Consider the following 23711-nt stretch of genomic DNA (forward strand, 5'->3'; position numbering starts at 1 on the left):
TAGTATGCTGTTTTCATTTTCAGTAATCTCAAAGTATTTTCTAATTTGTCTTGTGATTTCTTCTTTGGCCCATTGGTTATTTAGAAGTGTGTTGTTTAATTTATATGTATTTGGGAGTTTGCCAAAGTTTTTCTTTTCCAATTAATAATTATTTATTTATTTATTTATCGAGATGGAGTCTTGCTCTGTTGCCCAGGCTGGAGTGCAGTGGCACGATCTCGGCTCACTGCAAGCGCTGCCTCCCAGATTCACGCCATTCTCCTGCCTCAGCCTCCCGAGTAGCTGGGACTACAGGTGTCCACCACCACACCCGGCTAATTTTTTGTATTTTTAGTAGAGACAGGGTTTCACTGTGTTAACTAGGATTGTTTTGATCTCCTGACCTTGTGATCCACCCACCTCGGCCTCCCAAAGTGCTGAGATTACAGGCGTGAGCCACCGCGCCCAGCCCAAAGTTGTTTATTTCTAATTTCATTCCACTGTGGATAGACAACACACTTTGTATTATTTCAATCATTTTAAATTTCTTAAAATTTATTTATGGTTTAACATATAGTCTATTCTGGAGAATGTTCCATGTGCACTTAAGATGAATGTGTATTTTGCTGTTGTTGATGAATTATTTTATATATGTCTGTTAGGTCAGTTGGTTTATAGTGTTGTTCATGTCTTCTATTTTCTTGTTGATCTTATCTTGTTTTTCTGTACATTATTGCAAATGAGATATTAAAATCATCAATTGTTAGTGTTTGAATTGTCTATTTCTCCTTTCGTTCTGTCAGTTTTTGCTTCATATATATTGAGAGTCTGTTGTTAGGTGCAATTATGTTTACAATTATAATGTCTTCTTGAGGGATTGACCCTTTTATCATTATGTGATGTTCCTTTTTGTCTCTAGTAACAATGTTTATCTTAAAGTCTATTTTATCTGGTATTAGTACAGCCACTCCTGCTTTTTTCTAGTTACTGTTTGTATGGTATATATTTTTCCATCTTTTTAGTTTCAACGTTTTTGAAATATATTGTGTTTGGTTAAACAGGCTTTTTCCATCCTTTTACTTTTACTTTCAACCTATTTGTATCTCTTTTTTTTTTAGACAGAATCTCACTGTTGCCCAGGCTGCTGTGCAATGGTGTGATCTTGGCTCACTGCTACCTCCACCTCCTGGGCTAAAGTGATCCTCCCACCTCAGCTTCCTGAGTAGCTGGGACTACAGGCACATGCCACAACACCTGGCTTTTTTTTTTTTTTTTTTAATTTTTGGTAAAGATGGAGTTTTACCATGTTACCCAGGCTGTTCTTGAACTCCTGAGCTCAAGTGATCCACCTATCTTGGCCTCCCAAAGTGCTGGGATTACAGGTGTGAGCCACCACACCCAGCCCTATTTGTATCTTTGATCTAAGTGTATCTCTTGTAGACAGTATACAGTTGGATCACATTTTTTTTAATCCATTCTCTGCCTTTTGATTGGAATGTTTAATCCATTTAAATTAATGTAATACTGGTAAAGTAGAATTTACATATGCCATATTGCCGTGCAATTGATATATGTCTAATGTCCTTCTTATTCTTCTATTCCTCCTTTGCCTTTTGTGTTAGATATTACCTAGTATGCCATTTAAATTCCTTTATTAAAACAATAGTTTCTGTTACTGTTTTCTAAATTACTTTCTCAGTGATTGCTCTGAGGATTATAATTAACATCTTATAAAAATCAATTTTGGATTGCTAGCAACTTACCTTCAATAGTATACAAAAGTTTTGCTCCTATATAGGTGCATTTCCTTCCTCCTCCTTTGTACTGCATTGTTACTCAAATTCCATCTTTATATATTGTATGTCCAAAAAACAAACTCTATCATTAGCTGTTTATGCAATTGTCTTTTAAATTAGATAGAAGAAAAAGAGAGTTACAATCAAAAACCAATTTAACTGTATGTTATATTTGCTTACATAGTTACCTTCACCGGTGCCCTTTATTTTTTTCATGTAGACTCAAGTTACTCTCTGATGTCTTTATTTCAGCCTGAAGGATTACCTTTATTTCTTGTAGGGTAGGTCTTCTACCAGTGAATTTTATCATTAAAAGGAAAAAGTCTAGGAATGTGTACATTTCCCCATTTTCCAAAGGATAGTTTTGCTCAATATAAAAGTTTTGGTTGGTAGCCTTTTTCTTTTGGTACTTTGAGCTTCCATGGTTTCTGATGAAAAACCAGCTGATAATCTTATTGAAGACTTTTTTTTTGAGACGGAGTCTCACTCTATCACCCAGGCTGGAGTTCAGTGGCTCAGTCTCAGCTCACTGCAACCTCCACCTCCCAAGTTCAAGCAATTCTCCTGCCTCAGCCTCCTGAGTAGCTGGAATTACAGGCATGCACCACCACGCCTGGCTAATTTTTTGTATTTTTAGTAGAGATAGGGTTTCACCAGGTTGGCCAGGCTGGCTTCAAACTCCTCACCTCAAGTGATCCACCAGCTTTGGCCTCCCAAAGTGCTGGGATTACAGGCATGAGCCACTGTGCTCGGCCAAAGACTTCTTGTACGTAATGAATTGCTCCTCTCTTGCTGTTTCCAAAAATCTTTGACTTTTGACAGTTTGATTTTGATGTACCTAGGTATGAGTCTCTTTGAATTTCTTCTACTGGAGTTTACTATACTTCTTGGATGTGTAGATTAATATTGTTAATAACATTTAGTCTATTTTAAACCACTATTTCTTTTATTATTCTTTCTGCCCCTTTCTCTCTCTCTCCTCTCCTCTGGAACTTCCATTATGTGTATGTTAATTATGCTTAATCATGTCCCACAGATCTCTGAGACTCTGTTTCTCTTCATTTTTTTTCTGTTTCTCAGACCTGATAATCTCAATTAATCTATCTTCAATTTCACCGAATCTTTTTTTTTCTTTTTGCCTGCTCAAATCTGTTGTCAAACTCCTCTAGTGAGTATTTTATTTCACTTATTGTACTTTCCAACTCCATAATTTCTACTTAAAAATAATAATATCTGGGTCGGGTGTGGTGGCTAACACCTGTAATCCCAGCACTTTGGGAGGCCAAGGCAGGTGGATCACAAGGTCAGGAGATCGAGACCATTCTGGGTAACAGATGAAACCCCGTCTCTACTAAAAATACAAAAAATTAGCCGGGCGTGGTGACGGGCACCTGTAGTCCCAGCTACTCGGGAGGCTGAGGCAGGAGAATGGCGTGAACCCGGGAGGCAGAGCTTGCAGTGAGCTGAGATTGCGCCACTGCACTCCAGCCTGGGTGGCAGAGCAAGACTCCATCTCAAAATAGTAATGATAATACTACTACTACTACTACTAATAATAATAATGTCTATCTCTTTTTTTGTTTGTTTGTTTGAGATGGAGTCTCGCTCTGTCACCCAGACTGGAGTGCAGTGGTGCTATCTTGGCTCAATGCAAGCTCCGCCTCCCGAGTTCATGCCATTCTGCTGCCTCAGCCTCCCGAGTAGCTGGAAATACAGGTGCCCGCCACCATGCCTGGCTAATTTTTTGTATTTTAGTAGAGATGGGGTTTCACCGTGTTAGCCAGGATTGTCTTAATCTCCTGACCTCGTGATCCACCCGCCTTGGCCTCCGAAAGTGCTAGGATTATAGGTGTGAGCCACTGTGCCTGGCCAATAATATCTATCTCTTTAATGATATATTCTGTTTGGTTAAACATTGTTCTCATACTTTTCTTTAGTCTTTAAGACATGGCTTTTTTGTGTGGTTTTTGGATATACATAAAATTGCTGATTTAAGGCCTCTGTTTAGTGAATATAACATCTGGTCTTTTTCAGGGACACTTTCTATTGACTGCTCCCCACACCCCCTACCCCCCGTGTATGGACCATAATTTCTTGGGGTTTTTTGCATGTCTTATAATTTTTTGTTAAAGGTGGACATTTAAAATAATGTCACTGGTAACTCTAGAAATCTGATCATTCCTGACTCTTCAGAGTTTATTATTGTTTCTTCTATTCATTCCTGCTGTTGTTGCTGCTTCTATTGTTTGTTTCATGACTTTCTTAAATTAAGTTTATAAAGTCTGAATTTTTTGTCATGTGTGTCCACTAAAATCTATGCTCAGTTTATTGGGCAGCTAATGACTGAACAGACATTTCCTTAAATCCCTGAAACCAATAATTTTTCCAGTCTTTGCAATTCTTCGAGCTTATAACTCTGCCTTAGCCTTCACTTCCTGCTGGTGCAGAGCCTCAAGGTCAGCCAGAAGCAGGAGCTTAGGGCTTTCTTGGGTCTTTCCTGAGCTTGTGTGTGGTCCTGTGCACATGGCCTTCTAGATTCCCAGAAATATGTCTTGAGTTTTTCAAAGCACCCGATGTGCATCTCACTTCCCAGCTTTTCTATTTAAGTTATTTTATTAGAATAGTATTTGCCAAACTGTTATTGCCACAGCTGCAATGTTAAACAATTGCCACTGATTGTTTTTCTACAAATGTGTCTAGGAAAAAGGCTATTCACACTGACCTTACCTTCTAGGTAAGGTCAAATAAAGATGAGCCTAGCAGGTGGGGCTTTCCAGGAAACTAAATGACAGGTAAAATAGTGATCTTTTTTTGAGAATGGAGTTTCTAACCCCATTCTGACCTCTTCAGTTGCTTCTAGGCTGGTGGTTCCCAAGGCTACTACATAGCTAAAGAGAGAGAGAGATGGAAACAGGGCCAAAGCTCACTGTTTTTTTTTTCTGAGATCCAGCTGTTTTTCTTGAATAAATGCTTCCTGAATTATTGCAGCATGTGGTTAATCTCCAGAGTTCTAAAAAAGTTGATTTTAACAATTTTCTTTTTTTCTCTTTTTTTTTTTTTTTTGCTTCGGTTCTCATTAGTTTTATGGAGGAGAGAATTTTTGAAGCTCTTTACTCTGCCTTTCCCAACGACACCATTGAAATGTGACTTTTCCACTTGGCCCATATAGAAACTGGGCTGGCCTGTAATTTACTTTAACCAACAGAATGTGGTAGAAGTGACACTGTATGACTTCCAGGCCAAGACCTTAACAACCTAGCAGCTTTCATTTTGGCCTTCTTGAAATTCAGCTACCTGGTTAAAACAAAAACAAAAAAACCAGCAAGAAAAACCACAAAACCCTGGGCTAGGCCACTGAATGACGAAAGAGAATAGGGAGAAAGTGAGGTCCCAATATTCCAGTGATCCCTGCCAAAGTCCCCCAAATGCAGATGAAGCCATCTTGGACTTCTATCTAGCCTAGTCACCAACTAAATGCAGCTGCATGAATGAGTACAGGGGAGAAAAGCACATTTTTAATTTTATTTTTATGATTCCCTGCTTTCCTGTGTAGAGCAAACGATACTGGTTTTCTGTTTAAAGTTGTGATTATATATATTTACATATTTATTATATATTATATATTATATAATATATAAATTATATTTAATATTATATAACTATAAATTACATATAATATAGTTATATAAATATATAAATATAACAAATATATATTTATTATATAAATATAATATTATTTATATAATACATATATATTATTATATAATATAATATTAATTTATATAATAAATATAAATTATATTTATAAAAATTTATTTTAAATTTATTTATAAAAATTTATATTTATATAGTATATATTTATATATAAACATAATAAATTATATGTTATATATTATATATTATATATTATTAAAATATCATATTATATAAATATTTATTTTTAAAACCTAACTCCAGATTTTTCCCTTAGGTGAGCTGATGAATTTTTTTGTTGTTGTTTAAACAAATTTGAGCTGGAGCTAAGCCTTCTCTAGTGTAGAGAATGACTTCCAAACAACATGAGACCAGAGAGTCCTGAGAGATCAAAGGCTGGACAGAATCCCAGCACTTGAAGATTCTTTAAGAAGCGACTTTAATTGAACCAAAGACCACTTACTGGCCACCACACCATGTCTCCTCCAGCCAGGAAGTAACCTTTCACTGTGTCTCTTTTGGTCCTCACTGTGGACTATAAAAAAGAAGAGAGGTGGGTGAGGGAAGACATTAGCAATCAGAGGCATCTCAAAATGGCCAAGGCCAGGGATTGCAAACTGGGAGTCCTAAGGGCCAGATCTGGATATATTTCTGGGAGATCAAATATATTTTGTTTCTCCCACAGTTTTGGAGAAAATTTTAATTTTGGTGTCTTTAGAGAGACATAAACTCTTCAGGTCAACACAGCTCCTACCACTTGTTGCTACAAACATTTATTTTATGATAACCTACTTGATCTCCCTAGACATTTGAGTCTTAGGCTCATGACTTGTCTATGATATTTTATAACTGATACCATTTATTGAATGTTTACTATGTGCCAGACGCTGTGCCAAGCACTTTATATGCATCACCTCATTTAATCCCTACCAACCCCTATGAGGTTGGTGTCATTAGGCCAACATGATAAAGGAAGAAACCGAGGCTCATGTCTCAGTTTGTTTTACACTGCTATAACAAAATACCCCAAATTTTTAAACAACAGAAATTTGTTTCTTACAATTCTAGAGACTGGGAAGTCCAAGATCAAGGCACCGAGAGGTTTGGTGTCTGGTGAGGGCCTGTTCCTTATAGATAGTACCTCCTCTGTGTCTTCACATGCCAGAGGAACAGAAGGGCAAAAAGGGGTAAAACTAGTTCCCTTGAGCTTCTTTAATAAAGTCTCTAATTCCATTCATGAAGGCTCAGCTCTTATGACTTAATCACCCTAGAAAGACCCCATCTGTTAATACCATCACATTGGTGATTAACTTTCTTTTTTTCTTTCCTTTTCTTTTCTTTCTTTCTGCCTTTCTTCCTTCCTTCCATTCTTTCTCTTTCTTTCTGCCTTTCTTCTTTCTTCTTCCCCTCCTTTCCCTTCCCTCCTCCCTTCCTTCCTTCCTCTCTCTTTCTCTTTTTCTTTTCTCTTCTTTTTCTTTCTTTTTCCCTTCCCTTCCCTTCTCTTGCCTTTCTTCTTTCTTTCTCTTTTTCTTTTCTTTCTTCTTTCCTTCTTTCTTTCCTTCCTTCCTCTCTCTTCTCTCTCTCTCTCTCTCTCTCTCTCCTCTCTCTCTCTCTCTTTCTTTCTTTCTTCTTTCTTTCTTTCTTTCTCTCTTTCTCTCCTTCTCTCTCTTTCTTTCTTTCTCCTTCCTTCCTTCCTTCCTTCTTTCTTTCCTTCTTTCCTTCTTTCCTTCTTTCCTTCTTTCCTTCTTTCTTTCCTTCCTTCCTTCCTTCCTTCCTTCCTTCTTTCTTTCTTTCTTCTGTTTCTCACTCCAGGCTGGAGTGTCGTGGCATGATCATGGCTCACTGTAACTTTGAACTCCTAGGCACAAGCAGTCCTCCTGGCTCAGCCTTCCAAGTGTCTGGGACTACAGGCATGTGCCACCATGCTCAACTAATTTTTGTGTTTTTTGTAGAGATGGTATCTCACTATGTTGCCAGGCTGGTCTTGAACTAAGTTCAAGCGATCTGCTCACTTCGGCCTCCCAGAGTGCTGGGATTACAGGTGTGAGCCACTGCGCCTGACCTTTTATCTCAAAGTTGTTAATATCCTTAACACAAAAAGAGCTCCTGGAAATTGATAAGAAAAAGAAGAAGAACCTAATAGAAATAAGGCAAACGATATGAAGCCATAGTTCACATAAAGAAAATATATGGTGTTTAAACATATGTTATGGGGCCCAGCCTCATTCATTATAAGATAAATGCATATTAACAATACTTTGAGATGTTATTTTTCCTAGCCTGACAAAAATGAGTTTGGCAATACACTGTTGGTGAGAATGTGACAAAACAGACTTCCTCATCATTTCTGATGTGTACACCTAAGGAGTGCAATTTGACACAAACTAGTGTAATACCAAATGTGTATATTCTTTAACCTGGCAATTCTGCTGCAGGGAATTTGTCTTATAGCTACACTCCCAAATAGTGTACAGAGTTTATTTATTTATTTACTTATTTGTTTGTTTTTGAGACAGATTTTCACTCTTGTTGCCCAAGCTGGAGTGCAATGGCATGATCTCGGCTCACCACAACCTCCGCCTCCAGGTTCAAGTGATTCTCCTGCCTCAGCCTCCTGAGTAGCTGGGACCACAGGCACCCATCACTACGCCCAGTTAATTTTTGTATTTTTTGTAGAGATGGGGTTTCACCATGTCGGCCAGGCTGGTCTCAAACTCCTTGCCTCAAGTGATGTGCCCGCCTCAGCCTCCCAAAGTGCTGGGATTACAGGCATGAGCCAGTGTGCCCGGACAGGGTTTGTTTATTATAGTATAGTTTATTATAGTAAGAGATTGGAAACAATCCAAATGACCCTCAGCCTGAGACTAGTTAAATAAATTACAGCACAATCATCTAAGGAAATATTGTGCAACTTTTAAGAAGATAAGGAATGTCTATGTGCTAATGTGAAAAGATATCTAAAAGATGCTGAGAAGTGAAAAATAGCAAGTTAAAAAACAGTATAAGAAACCTTCTGTTTAAGAAAGAGGGAAATATACATATTAAAATTTTCTTGGATTTGCATAAAGACACTTGAACAATATGCTAATGTACTAAAAAGCTAATAATACTGGTTACCTGTGGAGACAAGGCTAATATTGAGACTTTTCATCGCTTCTCATAAGTGATTTTTATTTTTGAACCATGCGATTGTACTGCCTTTAAAATTTTTCTTTAGAGTAAAAAAAAGAAAAGTTGGGTTGTTTGTAATCCCAGCACTTTGGGAAGCTGAGATGGAAGAACTGCTTGAGCCCAGGAATTTGAGACCAGCCTGGGCAACATACGGAGACTCCATTTCTACAAAAAAAAAAAAAATAAAAAATTAACTACCTGGTAGCTGAGGTAAGAAGATCACTTGAGCCCAAGAAGTCAAGGCCACAGTGAGCTATGATTGCCACCACTGTATTCTAGTACCCTGGGCAACAGAGGGAGATCCCATCTCAAAAAACAAAAAACAAAAAAACAGAAACAAAAACAAAACAAAGCAAAAAAACCCATGAGCTTCAAAGTAAGGGAGACAGGGATTCTAACCCCAGATCTCCTAACTTACTTACAGGATGAGGATCTTAAATTATTTGGGCCTCTGTTTCCTTATCTGTAAAATGGATATTGTAATAGCATCTTTCTCACAGGGCACTGTGAAAATTACATGAGAAACGTAAGTGAAAATGCTTAACACAGTGTCTGACAACAGTCCACACCCAATGCATGTTTAAAATTTTTAAGTTCTGATTACTCTATAACCTTGTGTTAGTTTCTTCCTCTCACAGTCAGTATCTTAGCTCAAAAGGATGAGGTTAACTCCAGACCTCTAAACAGACATTTCCTTCTCTCTTCATCCCTCATCCCTCAGTGGCCTGGCTTACCCATAGTCCAACAGCCAGGACAAAGAGGAAGTACAGAACCAGCACCACGATGTCCCCAGGCTCCAAGCCCTTCTGGGGAAACACATCCAGGAGATCTGACTGCGGAGGCTGAGGGCTGCTGGTGCCGCTCTCCATGGTCCTGAACGAGACCTCAGGATCCTGAGGAAGGGTAAATGCCAGTCAGATGCCGGATCCTAGCATCATTCTTATCACCCTTTCTGTAGCTACCTCCCTAAGCCATCCATGAAAGAGAATCCACATGGAGGGATGTGTGGTGGAGATAGATCTTCAGGGAAGACACATCCATCCATCCATCCACTCATTCATTCATTCAACACATATTCATAATGAAGTCACATCAAATCTGCAGTTAATTTTGTCACTCACTTGGCAAAATAGAAAGAAGCATAAACAATTGAAATAATACAGATGATTTCAGCATCCTCCTCCACTTAGCAAGCACGTGTCCCAGAGTGAGAGAAAAATGAGACTCCTGAGTCAGTCTCCACTTCTGTGGTACCTCACAGCTGGCTGAGAGTCACGTCAATAATTTTGTCTGAGGCTCAGCCAGACACCACAATCTTGTTCCAATGCTATATATACCCATGAAGTTTAATATATTTAATAAACAACCACATTGCATCTACTATATCCTGGGCATCATTCTAAGTGTTTACTAACCTGCAAAGTGGGCACTATTATTATCATCCCCATTTTACGATGGTGAAGTTGAGACACAGAGACACAGAAAAGTTAAGTAAGTGCCCAAGGTCAAAAAGCTGAGATTTGAACTCAATAATCTTGCTCCAGACTCCATGCTTTGAACCATGAATCTAAGTTGTTTTCTCAGTGCCCTGCAAATCCATGGGCAATTTAAGGGATTCTTGTGGTAGACAGAGAAATGGCCCCCAAAGATGCTTACCTCTAATCCCCAGAACCTGTGAATATGTTATTACATATCAAAGGACAATTAAGTTTGCAGATAAAATTAAGGTTAGTAGTCAAATCACTTAAAATAGGGAGATGCCTAGCTGCAGCTAACCTGAAAATAGGGAGATGCCTGGATTAACTGGGTGGGCCTCATGTAATCACAGAAAAGACAGAATCAGAAGAGATAGCCACAGAGATGACAGCAGGAGAAGGATTTCACTCAACATTGGTAGATTTGAAGATGGGGTAATGGGGCTACAAGCCAAGGAGTGCAGGTGGCCTCTAGGAACTGGAAAAGGCAAATTAACAGATTCTTCCTTAGACCATCCAGAAGGAATTCAGTCCTGCTGACACCTTGATTTTAGCCCAGTAAAACCCATTTAGAACTTCTGACCTGTACAACTGTAAGATCATAAATTTATGTTGTTTTAGCCACTAAGTTCATGGTAATTTGTTAAAGCAGCAGTCAGAAACTAATAAAATTTCCAAGGGTGATTTTTGACCACAAGTGATTAGGGCATTGACTTATTCCTGTGTTAAGATGCACCTCCAGTCTCTGTCAGCCTTTGGGTGTTCAGGAATGAAAATACCTGATCCCTGTCCTCCTGCGATGCATAACCCAGTGATGGGACAAAGCCACCCATGGACAGCACAACGTGATGTTTCATAGAGTGCAGGCTCATGGGGAGAGATGTTAAGAATTCAGGCTCAGAAGCTGTACAGCTTGGCTGGGCTCAGTGGCTCATGCCTGTAATACCAGCACTTTGGGAGGCCGAGGTGAGTGGATCACATGAGGCCAGGGGTTCAAGGCCAACCTGGGCAAAATGGTGGGACCTTGTCTCTATTAAAAATACAAAAATTAGCTAGGTGTGGTGGCACGTGCCTGTAGTCCTAGCTACTCGGGAGGCTGAGGCATGAGACTCGCTTGAATCTGGGAGGTGGAGGTTGCAGTGAGCTGAGATTGCACCACTGCACTCCAGCCTGGGCAACAGAGCAAGACCTTGACTCCACCATTTACACTTGGCTAATTTTATTTTATTTTATTATTTTTATTTTTATTTTTTAGACAGAGTCTCGCTGTGTCTCCCATGCTGGAGTGCAGTGGCCTGATCTCTGCTAACTACAAGCTCCACCTCCTGGGTTCCACGCCATTCTCCTGCCTCAGCCTCCAAGTAGCTGGGACTACAGGTGCCTACCACCACTCTTGGCTAATTTTTTTTTTTTTTTTTTTTTGTATTTTTAGTAGAGATGGGGTTTCACTGTGTTAGCCAGGATGGTCTCAATCTCCTGACCTTGTGATCCACCCACCTCAGCCTCCCAAAGTGCTGGGATTACAGGTGTGAGCCACCGTGCCTGGCCTATTTTATTTTTTAAGAGACAAGGTTTCCCTATGTTCCCCAGGCTGGCCTTGAATTCTAACCCCAAGAAATCCTCCCCACCTTGGCCTCCTAAAGTGCTGGGATTACCATGCCCAGCCAAGGAACATTTTTAAAGGAAGAAAAGACTCCAACACTTTGCATTTTATGTAATCTGAAGGTAGGTTGTGGATTTAGATAGCGATAAATGGGATTTTTGCCCACATGAATGTCTGGCGGGTCCTCTGATAATCTTTGTTGTGGGGGCAAGTTCTGTACATTTCCGAAAGTCTAGAATCTCTGGCCTCCATCCACTGAATGCCAGTATTCCCATTCTTGAATTACTGTGACAACCAAAAATGCTCAAATGCTCTCATAAATTTTGAAACATCTCTGAAGGGCAGCAACACCTCCAGTGCACACATGTGCTCTGGGTTCACGGATGTCGGTGAAGAATTTCTAATAAGAAAGTGGTATGATCAGATGGGGGCAGCCTTGATGAGAAGTAAGAAGGCAGGCAGGGAGGTTATTCTGGAGGTAGTGACTCAGGCTTCAGATCATACATGGGCAGGGGTTAGTCCATTCCTGCCATTATAATCAAATATCTTAGACTGTGTAATTTGTAAACAACATAAATTTATTGCTCACAGTTCCGGAGAAAGTCCAAGATCGAGCTGTCAGCAGATTCAGTGTCTGGAGAGGGCCCGTTCCTCATAGATGGTACTTTCTTACTATATCCTCACATGGTACATGCATGGGTCAAGTTGGCTCTCTTAAGCCTTTTTTATTTTATTTATATATTTTGAGACAAGGTCTCACTTTGGTGTCCAGACCAGAGTGCAGTGGCACAATCACTTTTTCCCTTTTTTTAAAGAGACAAGAGTTTCACTCTGTTACTCAGGCTGGAGTACAGTGGCATGATCACAGCTCACTGCAACTTCAACCTCCTAGGCTCAAGAGATCCTCCTGCCTCAGCCTCCCAATTAGCTGGCACTCTAGATGCACCACCATGCCTGGCTAATTTTTTTTTTTTTTTTTTAGAGATGAAGTCTCACTATGTTGCTCAGGCTGGTCTCAAATTCCTGGGCTCAAGCAACTCCCCTAACTCGGCCTCTCAAAGTATTGGGATTATAGGCATGAGCCACCACACCTGGCCTCAAGCGTCTTTTATAAAAGTGCTAATGTAATCCGTGGGGGCAGAGTCCTCATAACCCCAACCCTCTCAAAGGCCCTGCCTCTTAATACTATTGCATTGGGGATTTAGGTTTCAATGTAAGAATTTGGGGACAGAGGGACATGCACATTCAGACCATAGCAGAGGGAGTAGATTAGAGAAATAATTTGGAGACTAGGTGTGGTGGCTCAAGCCTATAATCCCACCACTTTGGGAGGCTGAGGCAGGAGGATCACTTGAGCCCAGGAGCTTGGCTACAGTGAGTTACGATTGTCCCACTGCACTTCAGCCTGGGAGGCAGAGCAAGACCTTGCCACATACACACACACACACACACACACACACAAGACTAACCTAACCTAACCTTTCTCTGTGCAAGAAAGTGAGAGGAAGGCCTAGAGGTGGAGACTCCCTTTAAGGTAAGGGTGGAGGCCCTTAAGGGAGGGTCCAAGCACGAAAAGCATTCTGGCAGCTTCAGGAGGGAGGCGGGGTGAGGGGACCCTTGTGGGTTGTCTCAAGGGTGAAGCCCCATTAGGTAAGTAAGGTTCTCATCAGACTTTACAGGGGAGGAGGCTGGGCGCAGTGGCTCATGCCTGAAATTCCAGCACTTTGGGAGGCCAAGGCAGGAGGATCACCTGAGGTCGGGAGTTTGAAACACGCCTGGGTAACACGGCGAAATCCCATCTCTACTAAAAATGCAATTTTTTAGGTGGATGTGGTGATGCGCAACTGTAATCCCAGCTACTCAGGAGGCTAAGGCAGGAGGATCTTGAACCTGGGAGGCGGAGGTTGCAGTGAGCTGTGATTGTGCCACTGCACTCCTGCCTGGGGGACAGAGTGAGACTCTGTCTCAGGAAAAACAACAACAACAACAACAACAAACTTTACAGGGGGAGTGATGGCTCCAAGAGTTTAAGTTGTGTCCAAAGTCACATGGCTGACAAGCGACAACGCTGGGACTCAAATCCAGTCTGATTTCAGAGCCTGCATTTTTCAAACACTTCAACCTGCTTCTTCCAAAACAGGATTTGGGGAAAGATGAGGAGCAGGAAAGCGCAGGAAGCAGGTTTAGGTGGAGGTTGATGTTGAATTGGGGAGTGGGGCAGAGCGAGGAGGGAGGAGGGGCGGTGGCTGCCTGGTGAGCCAGCCCTCCCCGTCCCTGCCCGCCCCTTCCAGACCTCTGCCTGCCAGGCACCGAGAGAGCGGTGGGAGCAGCTCCAGCAGATAAACAAGTTATTCATCACCGCCGTGGGGCCCACAGCCGGCGAAGCTGGCACCGATTCCAAGCCCTTCCTGAGTCTCCGGGAGGTGGGGCCCAGCCAGGGGCCGCGAGGGACGTGGCTCCATCTTCACGGTGGAGACAGGAACAGCAACCAAAGATACCGTGCAGCCTTGGCCACAGGCTCCCGGGAGGAGCCCTCCATGCGCTCCACCCTCTGCAAATCCATGCAGTAGGTGTACTGAGAACCGGCCCTAACACTTGGTGAGCAGGATTTCTATTTGAGTGGCAGGCACGGAGCACAGCCCTTTGAGGAAAACGTGATTTCACCTCCATTTCACAGGTGGGAATCGGAGGCACGAGAGGGGAATGTGAGTCCAACTCAGGCACGGCTGTGCCACTTGCTTCTAGGCCACAGTCAGTGCCACGGGTGGGATCCCAACCCAGGTTTACAGGTGGCCATTCCTGGCTAGTCTGTCTTTCTTTCCTCCCACCCTTCTCTCCTTCCTTCTCTCTTTCCCCCCTTCTGGCTCTATTTCTTGCCCGCAAGCATTTATTAAGTACCAGCTGTGTATGAGGCTCCATGCCAGGCCCTGAGGACTCAGCAGAACATTTATTGGTCACCAGCTGTGTGCCAGGCTCCATAACTCAGTGGAACATTTATTAGTCACCAGCCATGTGCCAAGCTATGTGTTAGGTCTTGTGACTCAGTGAAACAAGTGTTATTAGGCATCAACTATGTTCCAGGCTCTGTACTAGACGCTGGGACTCAGTGAAACAAACATTTATTAGGCACCATCCGGGTGCTAACTCCATGCTAGGCCCTGGGGACTGAGTGCAACAAACATTATGAGGCACCAACAGTGTACCAGGCTCTGTGCTAGACCCTGGGGACTCAGTAGAACATTTATTAGGCACCGGCTGTGTGCCATGCTCTGTGCTAGCCCCTGGGGACTCAGTAGAACAAACATTTATTAGGCACCGGCTGTGTGCCATGTTCTGTACTACACCCTGGGGACTCAGTAGAACAAACATTTATTAGGCACTGGCTGTGTTCCATGCTCTGTACTACACCCTGGGGACTCAGTAGAACAAACATTTATTAGGTACCGGCTGTGTGCCATGCTCTGTGCTAGCCCCTGGGGACTCAGTAGAACAAACATTATTAGGCACCGGCTGTGTGCCATGCTCTGTGCTAGCCCCTGGGGACTCAGTAGAACAAACATTTATTAGGCACCGGCTGTGTGCCATGTTCTGTACTACACCCTGGGGACTCAGTAGAACAACATTTATTAGGCACTGGCTGTGTTCCATGCTCTGTACTACACCCTGGGGACTCAGTAGAACAAACATTTATTAGGTACCGGCTGTGTGCCATGCTCTGTGCTAGCCCCTGGGGACTCAGTAGAACAAACATTTATTAGGCACCGGCTGTGTGCCATGCTCTGTCCTAGCCCCTGGGGACTCAGTAGAACAATCATTTATTAGGCACTGGCTGTGTTCCATGCTCTGTGCTAGGCCCTGGGGACTCAGTGAAACAAACGTTTATTAAGCACCAGCTGTGTGCTAAGCTCTCTGTTCGGTATGAAGGACAAAGCAATGAGAAGCGTAGACTTGGCCCCGTCCTCTGGGTTTTCATCTCAGTCCCCTGCACCCTGTGTGTACCTGGGTCCACTCGGTGAAACGACCCTGGGCACCCTTTGTTCCTTGCACGGTGATGCTTGGCTCCCAGGCTGCCTCAGGAGGGTCTGGTTGGGGGTGGCTCCTTCTTAACCTCTTGTGAAGAACCCTCCCTGTGCCCGCGGGGAGGATCCACCAGCGTGTGTTATAACAAAGGCTTTGTTGGCAAGGAGAACAGCCTACCCTTGAGGTCGCCTGTTGGCCAAAGCACAAAAGGAAGCTCAGTGGAGCAGGGACTTCTCTCATCCCTTCCTTTCAGCCACTGACATAATTTGCTATGGTAGATGTGAAAATTTTCCATACCCCAGGAGATATGAGAATTTTCCACGCCCCAAGAGATGTGAAAAATTTCCACATCCCAGTGCAAGGAAAAGATCAGAAAACAGGGTCTCAGGCCACAGGTGTGGGAAGGTGAGCTGTGATTGTATTCACCACATTTCATGCCTTAGGCTGGCTTCTGGATGTGCATGATTCTTTATAACTTCTGTGTGTCTGAAACATTTCATAATGAAAGAAAAGGAGGGAAACAAACAGAACACGATTTATAGTATGAAGCCATCTGCGTATATTAGAAGCACTTAAAGACACAAAATAGTACTATTTTGCCAGAGTGTAGGCATATTTCCAGATGAATATCAAACACATCAGAGGGGGTGGCAGGAATGGGGGGAGAAACAGAGAGAGTGGGGGAGAGAAAGAAAGAGAGAGAGAGAGAAGCAAGGGAAGTTCCCTGCCCTGAACAAAAATAAGTTACACTAATTACAAATTTTAATTATGAGCAACAGACTCTCCCAGAAATAGATATGTCGTGATAAAGTGTAAAGTGTAAATACTTTAGAACTGCACTGCCCTGGCTCAGATCCCAACTCTGCCTCCTATGAGCTCCATGATCGTGGGCAAATCACCTCTCTGAGGCTCAATTTCCCATCTACGAAATGAGGTTAATAATTAGACATACGTCACAGGTTTGTTAAAAGCAATAGGCATGTTCATTATATGTGTAATGTGATTAAATACAGAGTATTTGTTCTGTTCTCCATCCATTTTATAAAGCCATTTTTTTTTAAAAGAGAGCATGACTTGGGAGGCTGAGGCAGGAGGCTTGCTTGAGCCCAGGAGTTTTTTGTTTTGTTTTGTTTTGTTTTCTTGAGATGGAGTCTCACTCTGTCCCCCAGACTGTAGTGCAGTGGTGCAATCTTGGCTCACTGCAACCTCTGCCTCCTGGCTTCAAACGATTCTCCTGCTTCCAAGAGATTTATCTGCCTTAGCCTCCGAGCTAGCTGGGATTACAGGCATCTGCAACCACACCCAGCTAATTTATTTATTATTATTATTATTTTTTGTATTTTTTTTTTTTTTTTTTTGAAAAAAAAACCACTTTTTTTATTGGCAACCATCAAAGATATTCATAACAAGACTCAGAGCTAAGGGCAGAGACCCCTAAACAGATGGTTTTCCCTTAACTCTTTAGGCTGGAGCAGATTTTAAACCAAACTGAAGGAATCACTCCAGCTCTGGCCACAACCTAATCTCTGCACCCTGGCCTTCATTGCATTGGCTGGAAGCTGGTTCACTTCATCCAAGGGCCTAGTTCGAGGGCAGTCATGGCTTCCGCAAGTTTGAGCATCCCTCGCTCCTGGCGCTGGCGGTACCACTCAGCCATGGACTGGAGCATCCACTTGGTCCGGAGCTTGTACAAATAGGAACCGTAAACCACGACCTCAGTGAGGTCTGAAGACTCCAGAGCCTTCAGCTCGAGCACGGCCTTGCTCACCTGCTCGATGTAAGGGATTCGAGATCCGTCCGGGCCGAACATGGCTTTCAGCAGTCGCGTTTGGACCTGGAACACCTCTGGATCTTTCAGGTCTTCGGGAACTTTCACCCACGGCGGGATATTTCTACGTGCCGGGAGAGTTCCCATCTTATGACCCTTAGAACCAGAACCACGCTCTAGCGCACAGCAGGCCTTTATTTTTTGTATTTTTAGTAGACATGGGGTTTCACCATGTTGGCCAGGCTGGTCTTGAACTCCCGACCTCAGGTGATCTGCCTGCCTTGGCCTCCCAAAGTACTGGGATTACAGGTGTTAGCCACTGCCCTGGGCCCAAGCCCAGGAGTTTGAGACTGCATTGAGCTATCATTGTGCCACTGCATTCCAGCCTGGGTGACAGAGTGAGACCCTATTTCTAAAAACAATAAAAATAAAAATAAAAAGAACAGGAACTAGGCCGGGTGCACTGGCTCATGCCTGTAATCCCAGCACTTTGGGAGGCTGAGGCAGGTGAATTGCTTGAGGTCCAGAGTTTGAGACCAGCCTGGCCAACATGGTGAAACCCTGTCTCCACTAAAAATACAAAAATTAGCCGGGCATGGTGGTGCACGCCTGTAATCCCAGCTACTTGGGAGGCTGAGGCAGAAGAATCGCTTGAACCTGGGAGGTGGAGGTTGCAGTGAGCTGAAATTGCACCACTGCACTCCGGCCCGAGTGACAGAGCAAGACTCCATCTTAAAGAGAAAAAAAAAAGCATAAACTTTGTGGTCAGGCAAACCTTGGCCACCCATGTGCATCAATCACATTTTGAAGTCACAGCCTCCCTCCAGGCAGGACTCTGATTAACTCCATTGCACAGGTGAGGAAAACAAAGCTGAGGCCAGGTCTAAGGCCACACTGCTAGTAATGACTGAACCAGGGCTCCAACCCAGGTTTAACTCTAGAGCTCCTAACCACCCCGAGACACGTGGTCCTTGGTGGGGAAAATTCCAGATGTGATAAGGACTGGCACGGGTTGTACCTCCCAGACTGGAAGCCACTCGCACCCTTTCCTACCACTCCTGGGCTGCAGTGGCACTGACTGCCCGCAGCACTGCAACAAGCTGTGCCCTGGCCTGGCCTGGATCTAGGGAGGCTGGTGGAGGCTGCCCTACAAGAGGGAGTCATTCCTGGAAGGCAGAGAGAGGCTGGACTAGAACTGCTGGAAGAAGGAGCTAAATGACCACCCCTGGCCTCCTCCACCAGTTGATGCCATGGGGTTCATAGAAACAGAGAGGTCTCTAGAGAAAGGCCAAACAGACAGATCCTGGCTGGGCTCAACGGCTCATGCCTATAATCCCAGCATTTTGGGGGGGAAGATTGCTTGAGCTCAGAGTTCGAGACCAGCCTGGGCAATGTAATGAGACCCTTTTTTTTCCTCTACAAAAAATTTTTAAAAATTAACTTGGCATGGTACTGTGTGTCTGTGGGCCTGGCTATTTGGGAGGCTGAGGCAGGAGGATTGCTTACGCCCAAGAAGTTGAGGCTGTAGTGAGCTATGATTGCACCATTGTGCTCCAGACCCTGTCTCAAATAATAACAGTATAATAATAATAACAACAACAAAATAAAAAATTTTAAAAAGACATCCCAGGATTTGAGGCTGAAGCAGAGGCCAGGATCACCCCTAGTCCATTAGGAAGAGCCACAGCTTCAGGTATCTGGAAAGAAATTCTAGGCACGGCAGGGCAGAGCAGCATTCCCTGAATGGTCCACAGCAGGGTAACAGGGCATATGCCCAGTGAGTGCAGGGGACCCGGCAGAGTGTTCTCCTCCACCTGCCTTTCAGGGATGACCTTGTCTCATTATTCTAGAGAGAACAGACATCACAGAACACCTTCTGAGCCCAGACCTGTCCATCAAAATGCCAACGCAATGTCTTTCATGCAGACTTTTTTTTTTTTTCCAAGGCAGTCTTTCTCTGTCATCCAGGCTGTAGTATAGTGGCGTGATCTCTATTCACTGGAACCTCCGCCTCCTGGGTTCAAGTGATTCTCCTGCCTCAGCCTCCTGAGTAGCTGGGATTACAGGTGTGTGTCACCACACCCAGCTAATTTTTGTGTTTTTTGTAGAGATGGGGTTTCACCATGTTGCCCAGGCTGGTCTCGAACTGCTGACCTCAGGTGATCCACCTGCCTCGGCCTCCCAAAGTGCTAGGATTACAGGTGTGAGCCACTGTGCCCGGCTTCTCATGGATACTTAATAGACATCTGAAAGTTCACACGTGTGAGTTAGAGACGACGCTCTCCAGCCCAAGCACGTGCTTCTCCCAGTCGTCCCCATCTCACTAAACGGCAGCTGCATCCACTCTGCCACTCCTGCCAGAAACCTGAGTCATCCATAAGGCATTAATTCATTTGTTCACTTATCAAGTGGTCTGTGAGCGCCTCTATGTGCCAGGCACTACATCTAAGCACCAAGAGTGCCTGGTACACAAATGTCTCATCGAAGAATTCATAGCATCTCTTTCTCACCTCCCAGAATCTATTCACTCCCAATTCCATTCTCTCCTACTTCTAGAACATAACAAATCCATACATTTTCCCTCATATTTAGTGCTATCACCCTTGTCTGAGCCACCATCACTTCTGTCTAGGTTAGAAAAAGACCCTCCAGTCTTGCCTCCCCAATATCCATTCTTGCTTCCTTTTTATTTTATTATTTTATTTTGTTTTAATTTACTTAACTTTTAGAGACAGGGTCTTGTTCCCTTGTCCAGGCTGCAGTGCAGTGGTGCCATCACAGCTCACTGTGGCCTCAAACTCTCGAACATCTATGCTTAAGGGATCCTCCCACCTTAGGCCCTCAATAGTTGGGACCACAGGTGCATGCCACCATGCCTAGCTAATTTTATTTTATTTTATTTTTTGAGACAGGATCTCACTCTGTTGCCTGGGCTGAAGGGCAGTGACACAAACACAGCTCCTGCAGCCTCAACCCCATGGGCTCAAGTGATCCCTACACAGTGCTGGGATTACAGGCGTGAGCCACCATGCCTGGCCTCCAGCTAACTTTTTATTTTGTCATTTTTTGTAGAGATGGGGTATTGCTATGTTGCCCAGGCTGGTCTCAAACTCCTGGCCTCAAGCAATCCTCCTGGCCGGGCGTGGTGGCTCACTCCTGTAATCCCAGGAGGCCGAGGTGGGTGGATCATGAGGTCAGGAGATCGAGACCATCTTGGCTAACGTGGTGAAACCTCATCTCTACTAAAAATACAAAAAATTGGCTGGGCATGGTGGCAGGCGCCTGTAGTCCCAGCTACTTGGGAGGCTGAGGCAGGAGAATGGCGTGAACCCGGGAAGCGGAGCTTGAAGTGAGCCGAGATTGTGCCACTGCACTCCAGCCTGGGCGACAGAGCGAGACTCAATCTCAAAAAAAAAAAAAAAAAAGCAATCCTCCTAAATTGGCCTCCCAAAGCACTGGGATTACAGGCATGAGCCACTGCACCTGGCCTTGCTTCCTTTTAATCCGCCCCTCACACGGAAGTCAGAGAAATCTTTAAATATGAGTCAGATCAGATCATTGTCCTGCTCAAAACATCTCCATGCTTCTGAGGTGCTTTGTTGTGCTCCAACCCCATCGCATTCTAGCATTCATTTTATTCCTAGAACACGGCTTCTGGTCTCAGGGTCTTTGCCATTCTGTTCCCTCTGCCTGGGATGCTCTTCCCTGCACTCTTTGCTGGACAAGCTCCTACCCATCCTTTAGATGTCAGCTTGCTGTGTATCCCCAAAGGAGCCCCCTCTTGGCCTCAATATAAATTGGGTCCCCAAGCTTTTTGCTTTCATGGCAAACACAACTTCTCATCACAGTCTAATCAAGTCTAATATCTGATGTGTGTGATCCTCTCATTACCCCTTGTCTGCACTACACAGCAAGCCGCATAAAGAAGGTCCATGTCTCTGTCACTCTCATTGTGTCCCCCAAACAGGCATGCAATAAATGTTGGTACAACAAACAAATGTGGGATGTTTAGAGCCTTTGTTATAGACCCTTTGCACGCTGTGACCTCCCAAAAAAGGGACGGTATTTTCCCAAGTCCTACCTGCAGGGTGCCCGATGGGCTAGGACACTTCTGTCAACCATTGCCCAGAATGATTCAGCATTTGAAACCATTTGAAAATCACTGATTGGTGGGGCAGTGGTTTGTTTGGTGGAGATGTTTTGATGCCTGTAATCCCAGCACTTTGCAAGGCTGAGGCGGGAGAATAGCTTGAGTTCAGGAGTTTGAGACCAACCAAGGCAACACAGGTAGACCCCATTTGTACAAAAAATAAAAATTAAAAAGTTAGCAGGGCATGGTGTTGCGCCTGTAGTCCCAGCTGCTTGGGAGGCTAAGGCAGAAAGATCGCTGGAGCCCAGGAGTGCAAGAATGCAGTGAGCTATGGTCGCAGTACTACATTTCAGCCTGGGCAACACAGCAAGACCTGTGAAAGAGAAGACAGAAAAGAAAAGAGAGAGAGAGAAAAGAGAGAAAGAGAGAGGAAGGAAGGAAGGAAAGAAGGAAGGAGAAAGAAAGGGAAAGAAATGAAGAAAGAGAAGAAAGAAAGAAACAGAGAGAGGTGGGAGGGAGGGAAGGAAGGAAGGAGAAAGGGAAAGAAAGAAATAAAAGAAAGAAGAAACGAAGGAAGAAAAGAAAGAAAGAAGAAAAAGAGAGAGAGTTGGGAGGGAGGGAAGGAAGGAAGGAGAAAGAAAGGGAAAGAAAGGAATAAAGAAAGAAAAGAAAGAAGGAAAGAGAGAGAAAGAAAGAAAGGAATAAAGAAAGAAAGAAAGAAGAAAAGAAGGAAGGAAGGAAAGAAGGAAAGGAAGGGAGGGAGGGAGGGAGGAAGGGAGGGAGGGAATCATGTCTCAGCTTGGCCACCCACTATCTGTATTACCTTGAGCAAGTTATTTAACGACCCTTAGACTCTGTGTGTGAATTAGGGGTGGCTGTACCTACCTTACAGGGTTTCTGTGTCAGTTAGATGAGATCTAAATGTAAAGCTCTCTGCACGTGTCTTCACTGTACCAGTGAAGACTTGTATTTGCCTTGTAGTTAATAGCAGCTGCAGTTGTAGTAATACATTCCTCTAGTTTTTTATTGCTTATGTGGATATATTTATCTTCATTATCTCTGGGTAACACATCGGTGGGGTGGGTCAGCCTGAGGTTCATATTCCCATTTGACAGATAAGGAACCTGCCACTTGGTGAGGCAAAATGTTTGGCTCAATGTCCCTGACCTTGGTTAAGTGGAAGAGCTGGGACCCACATACGGTGCTGCCGGCTGCCGGCTGCTGGCTTCCTACCACCATGCCCACCCCACAAACACACTCCATCGTCCTGGTGCAAGACAAGCTTTTTCTGCAGAGAGGGCTGAGCTTCCCCTGCCCCACAGGTGACAGCTGGAGACCTTCTGCCAGCACCTGTCCCCAGACCAACTTCCCAGTTTGGAGAATGGCTACCTGTTTGGGGGTAGGGGGTGTCTTACCTTATTTCAGATGCAGGGCTCACCTGCCCTGGGGGCTGTCAGTGGCTCCTAAGGCACTAGGAGGTGGCGATGGCTGTAAGGAGGGAGACACCCGGGATCCTTTCCCTTTGCAGCCAAGAGCTTCCAGAGACAGCAGTGACCTTCCTCCTATATGCCTGCTGCTGAGAGAGCCTCCAAGCGGGTCAAACTCCAAACTCCAGCCTCAGCTGTGGCAGGGATTAAAGTAAGCGTGAATGATCTCCCCAGGGGCAGAAGAGAGACCAGGCCCAGCCTAGGACCCTTGAACTCTGAGCAGGTGGGGAAGGTGACATTCCCCACGCTTTGCCCACACTGTCCTCCACCAGGGCCCTCACCTGGGGGGACCCGTGGCATGGAGGGGTTGGGGAGATGCTGGAGCCCAAGGCACCATCCTGCTTCACTCACCCACTCTTCCACTGTCCCGCCTCCATGCTGGGGACAGGCAGGCTTGGGACGAGCTGGAGGAAGAGAGGGGGAGGAAAAATGCTGGCGGGGGATGGAGGGGACAGAGGCAAAGTGCCAGGAGGGACGTCCAGTCACAGCCCTCACCGCAGTGGCAGCAACAAGAACAGCAACCACTGCTTGTGCCCCTTTCCATACACTCCCCAGACGGAGGCATGGCAAAGAACAGGTGTCTGCCTGAGGTCAGGAGTTCAAGACCAGACTGACAAGCATGGAGAAAC

The 23711-nt window shown here is 44.3% G+C and overlaps 2 protein-coding genes across 2 annotated transcripts in view; both read right to left on the minus strand.

Annotated features, from left to right (window-relative positions):
- The window catches only part of SLC5A11 (solute carrier family 5 member 11), a 68857-nt gene extending 45146 nt beyond the window's left edge, over positions 1-23711 (minus strand). The window contains 4 exon segments of the mRNA XM_033217717.1: positions 5932-6003; positions 9374-9532; positions 23011-23216; positions 23434-23711. Of these exon segments, the coding sequence (XP_033073608.1) occupies positions 5932-6003; positions 9374-9508 (207 nt within the window). The 5' untranslated portion in view covers positions 9509-9532; positions 23011-23216; positions 23434-23711.
- On the minus strand, positions 17252-17684 carry LOC117087479 (developmental pluripotency-associated 5 protein-like). Its single transcript, XM_033217718.1, has one exon. The coding sequence runs from the start codon at positions 17650-17652 to the stop codon at positions 17302-17304; it is 351 nt and encodes a 116-aa protein (XP_033073609.1). The 5' UTR covers positions 17653-17684; the 3' UTR covers positions 17252-17301.

This window comes from Trachypithecus francoisi, unplaced genomic scaffold (genome assembly GCF_009764315.1).
Source record: "Trachypithecus francoisi isolate TF-2019V2 unplaced genomic scaffold, Tfra_2.0 Lachesis_group10, whole genome shotgun sequence".
NCBI lineage: Eukaryota > Metazoa > Chordata > Mammalia > Primates > Cercopithecidae > Trachypithecus > Trachypithecus francoisi.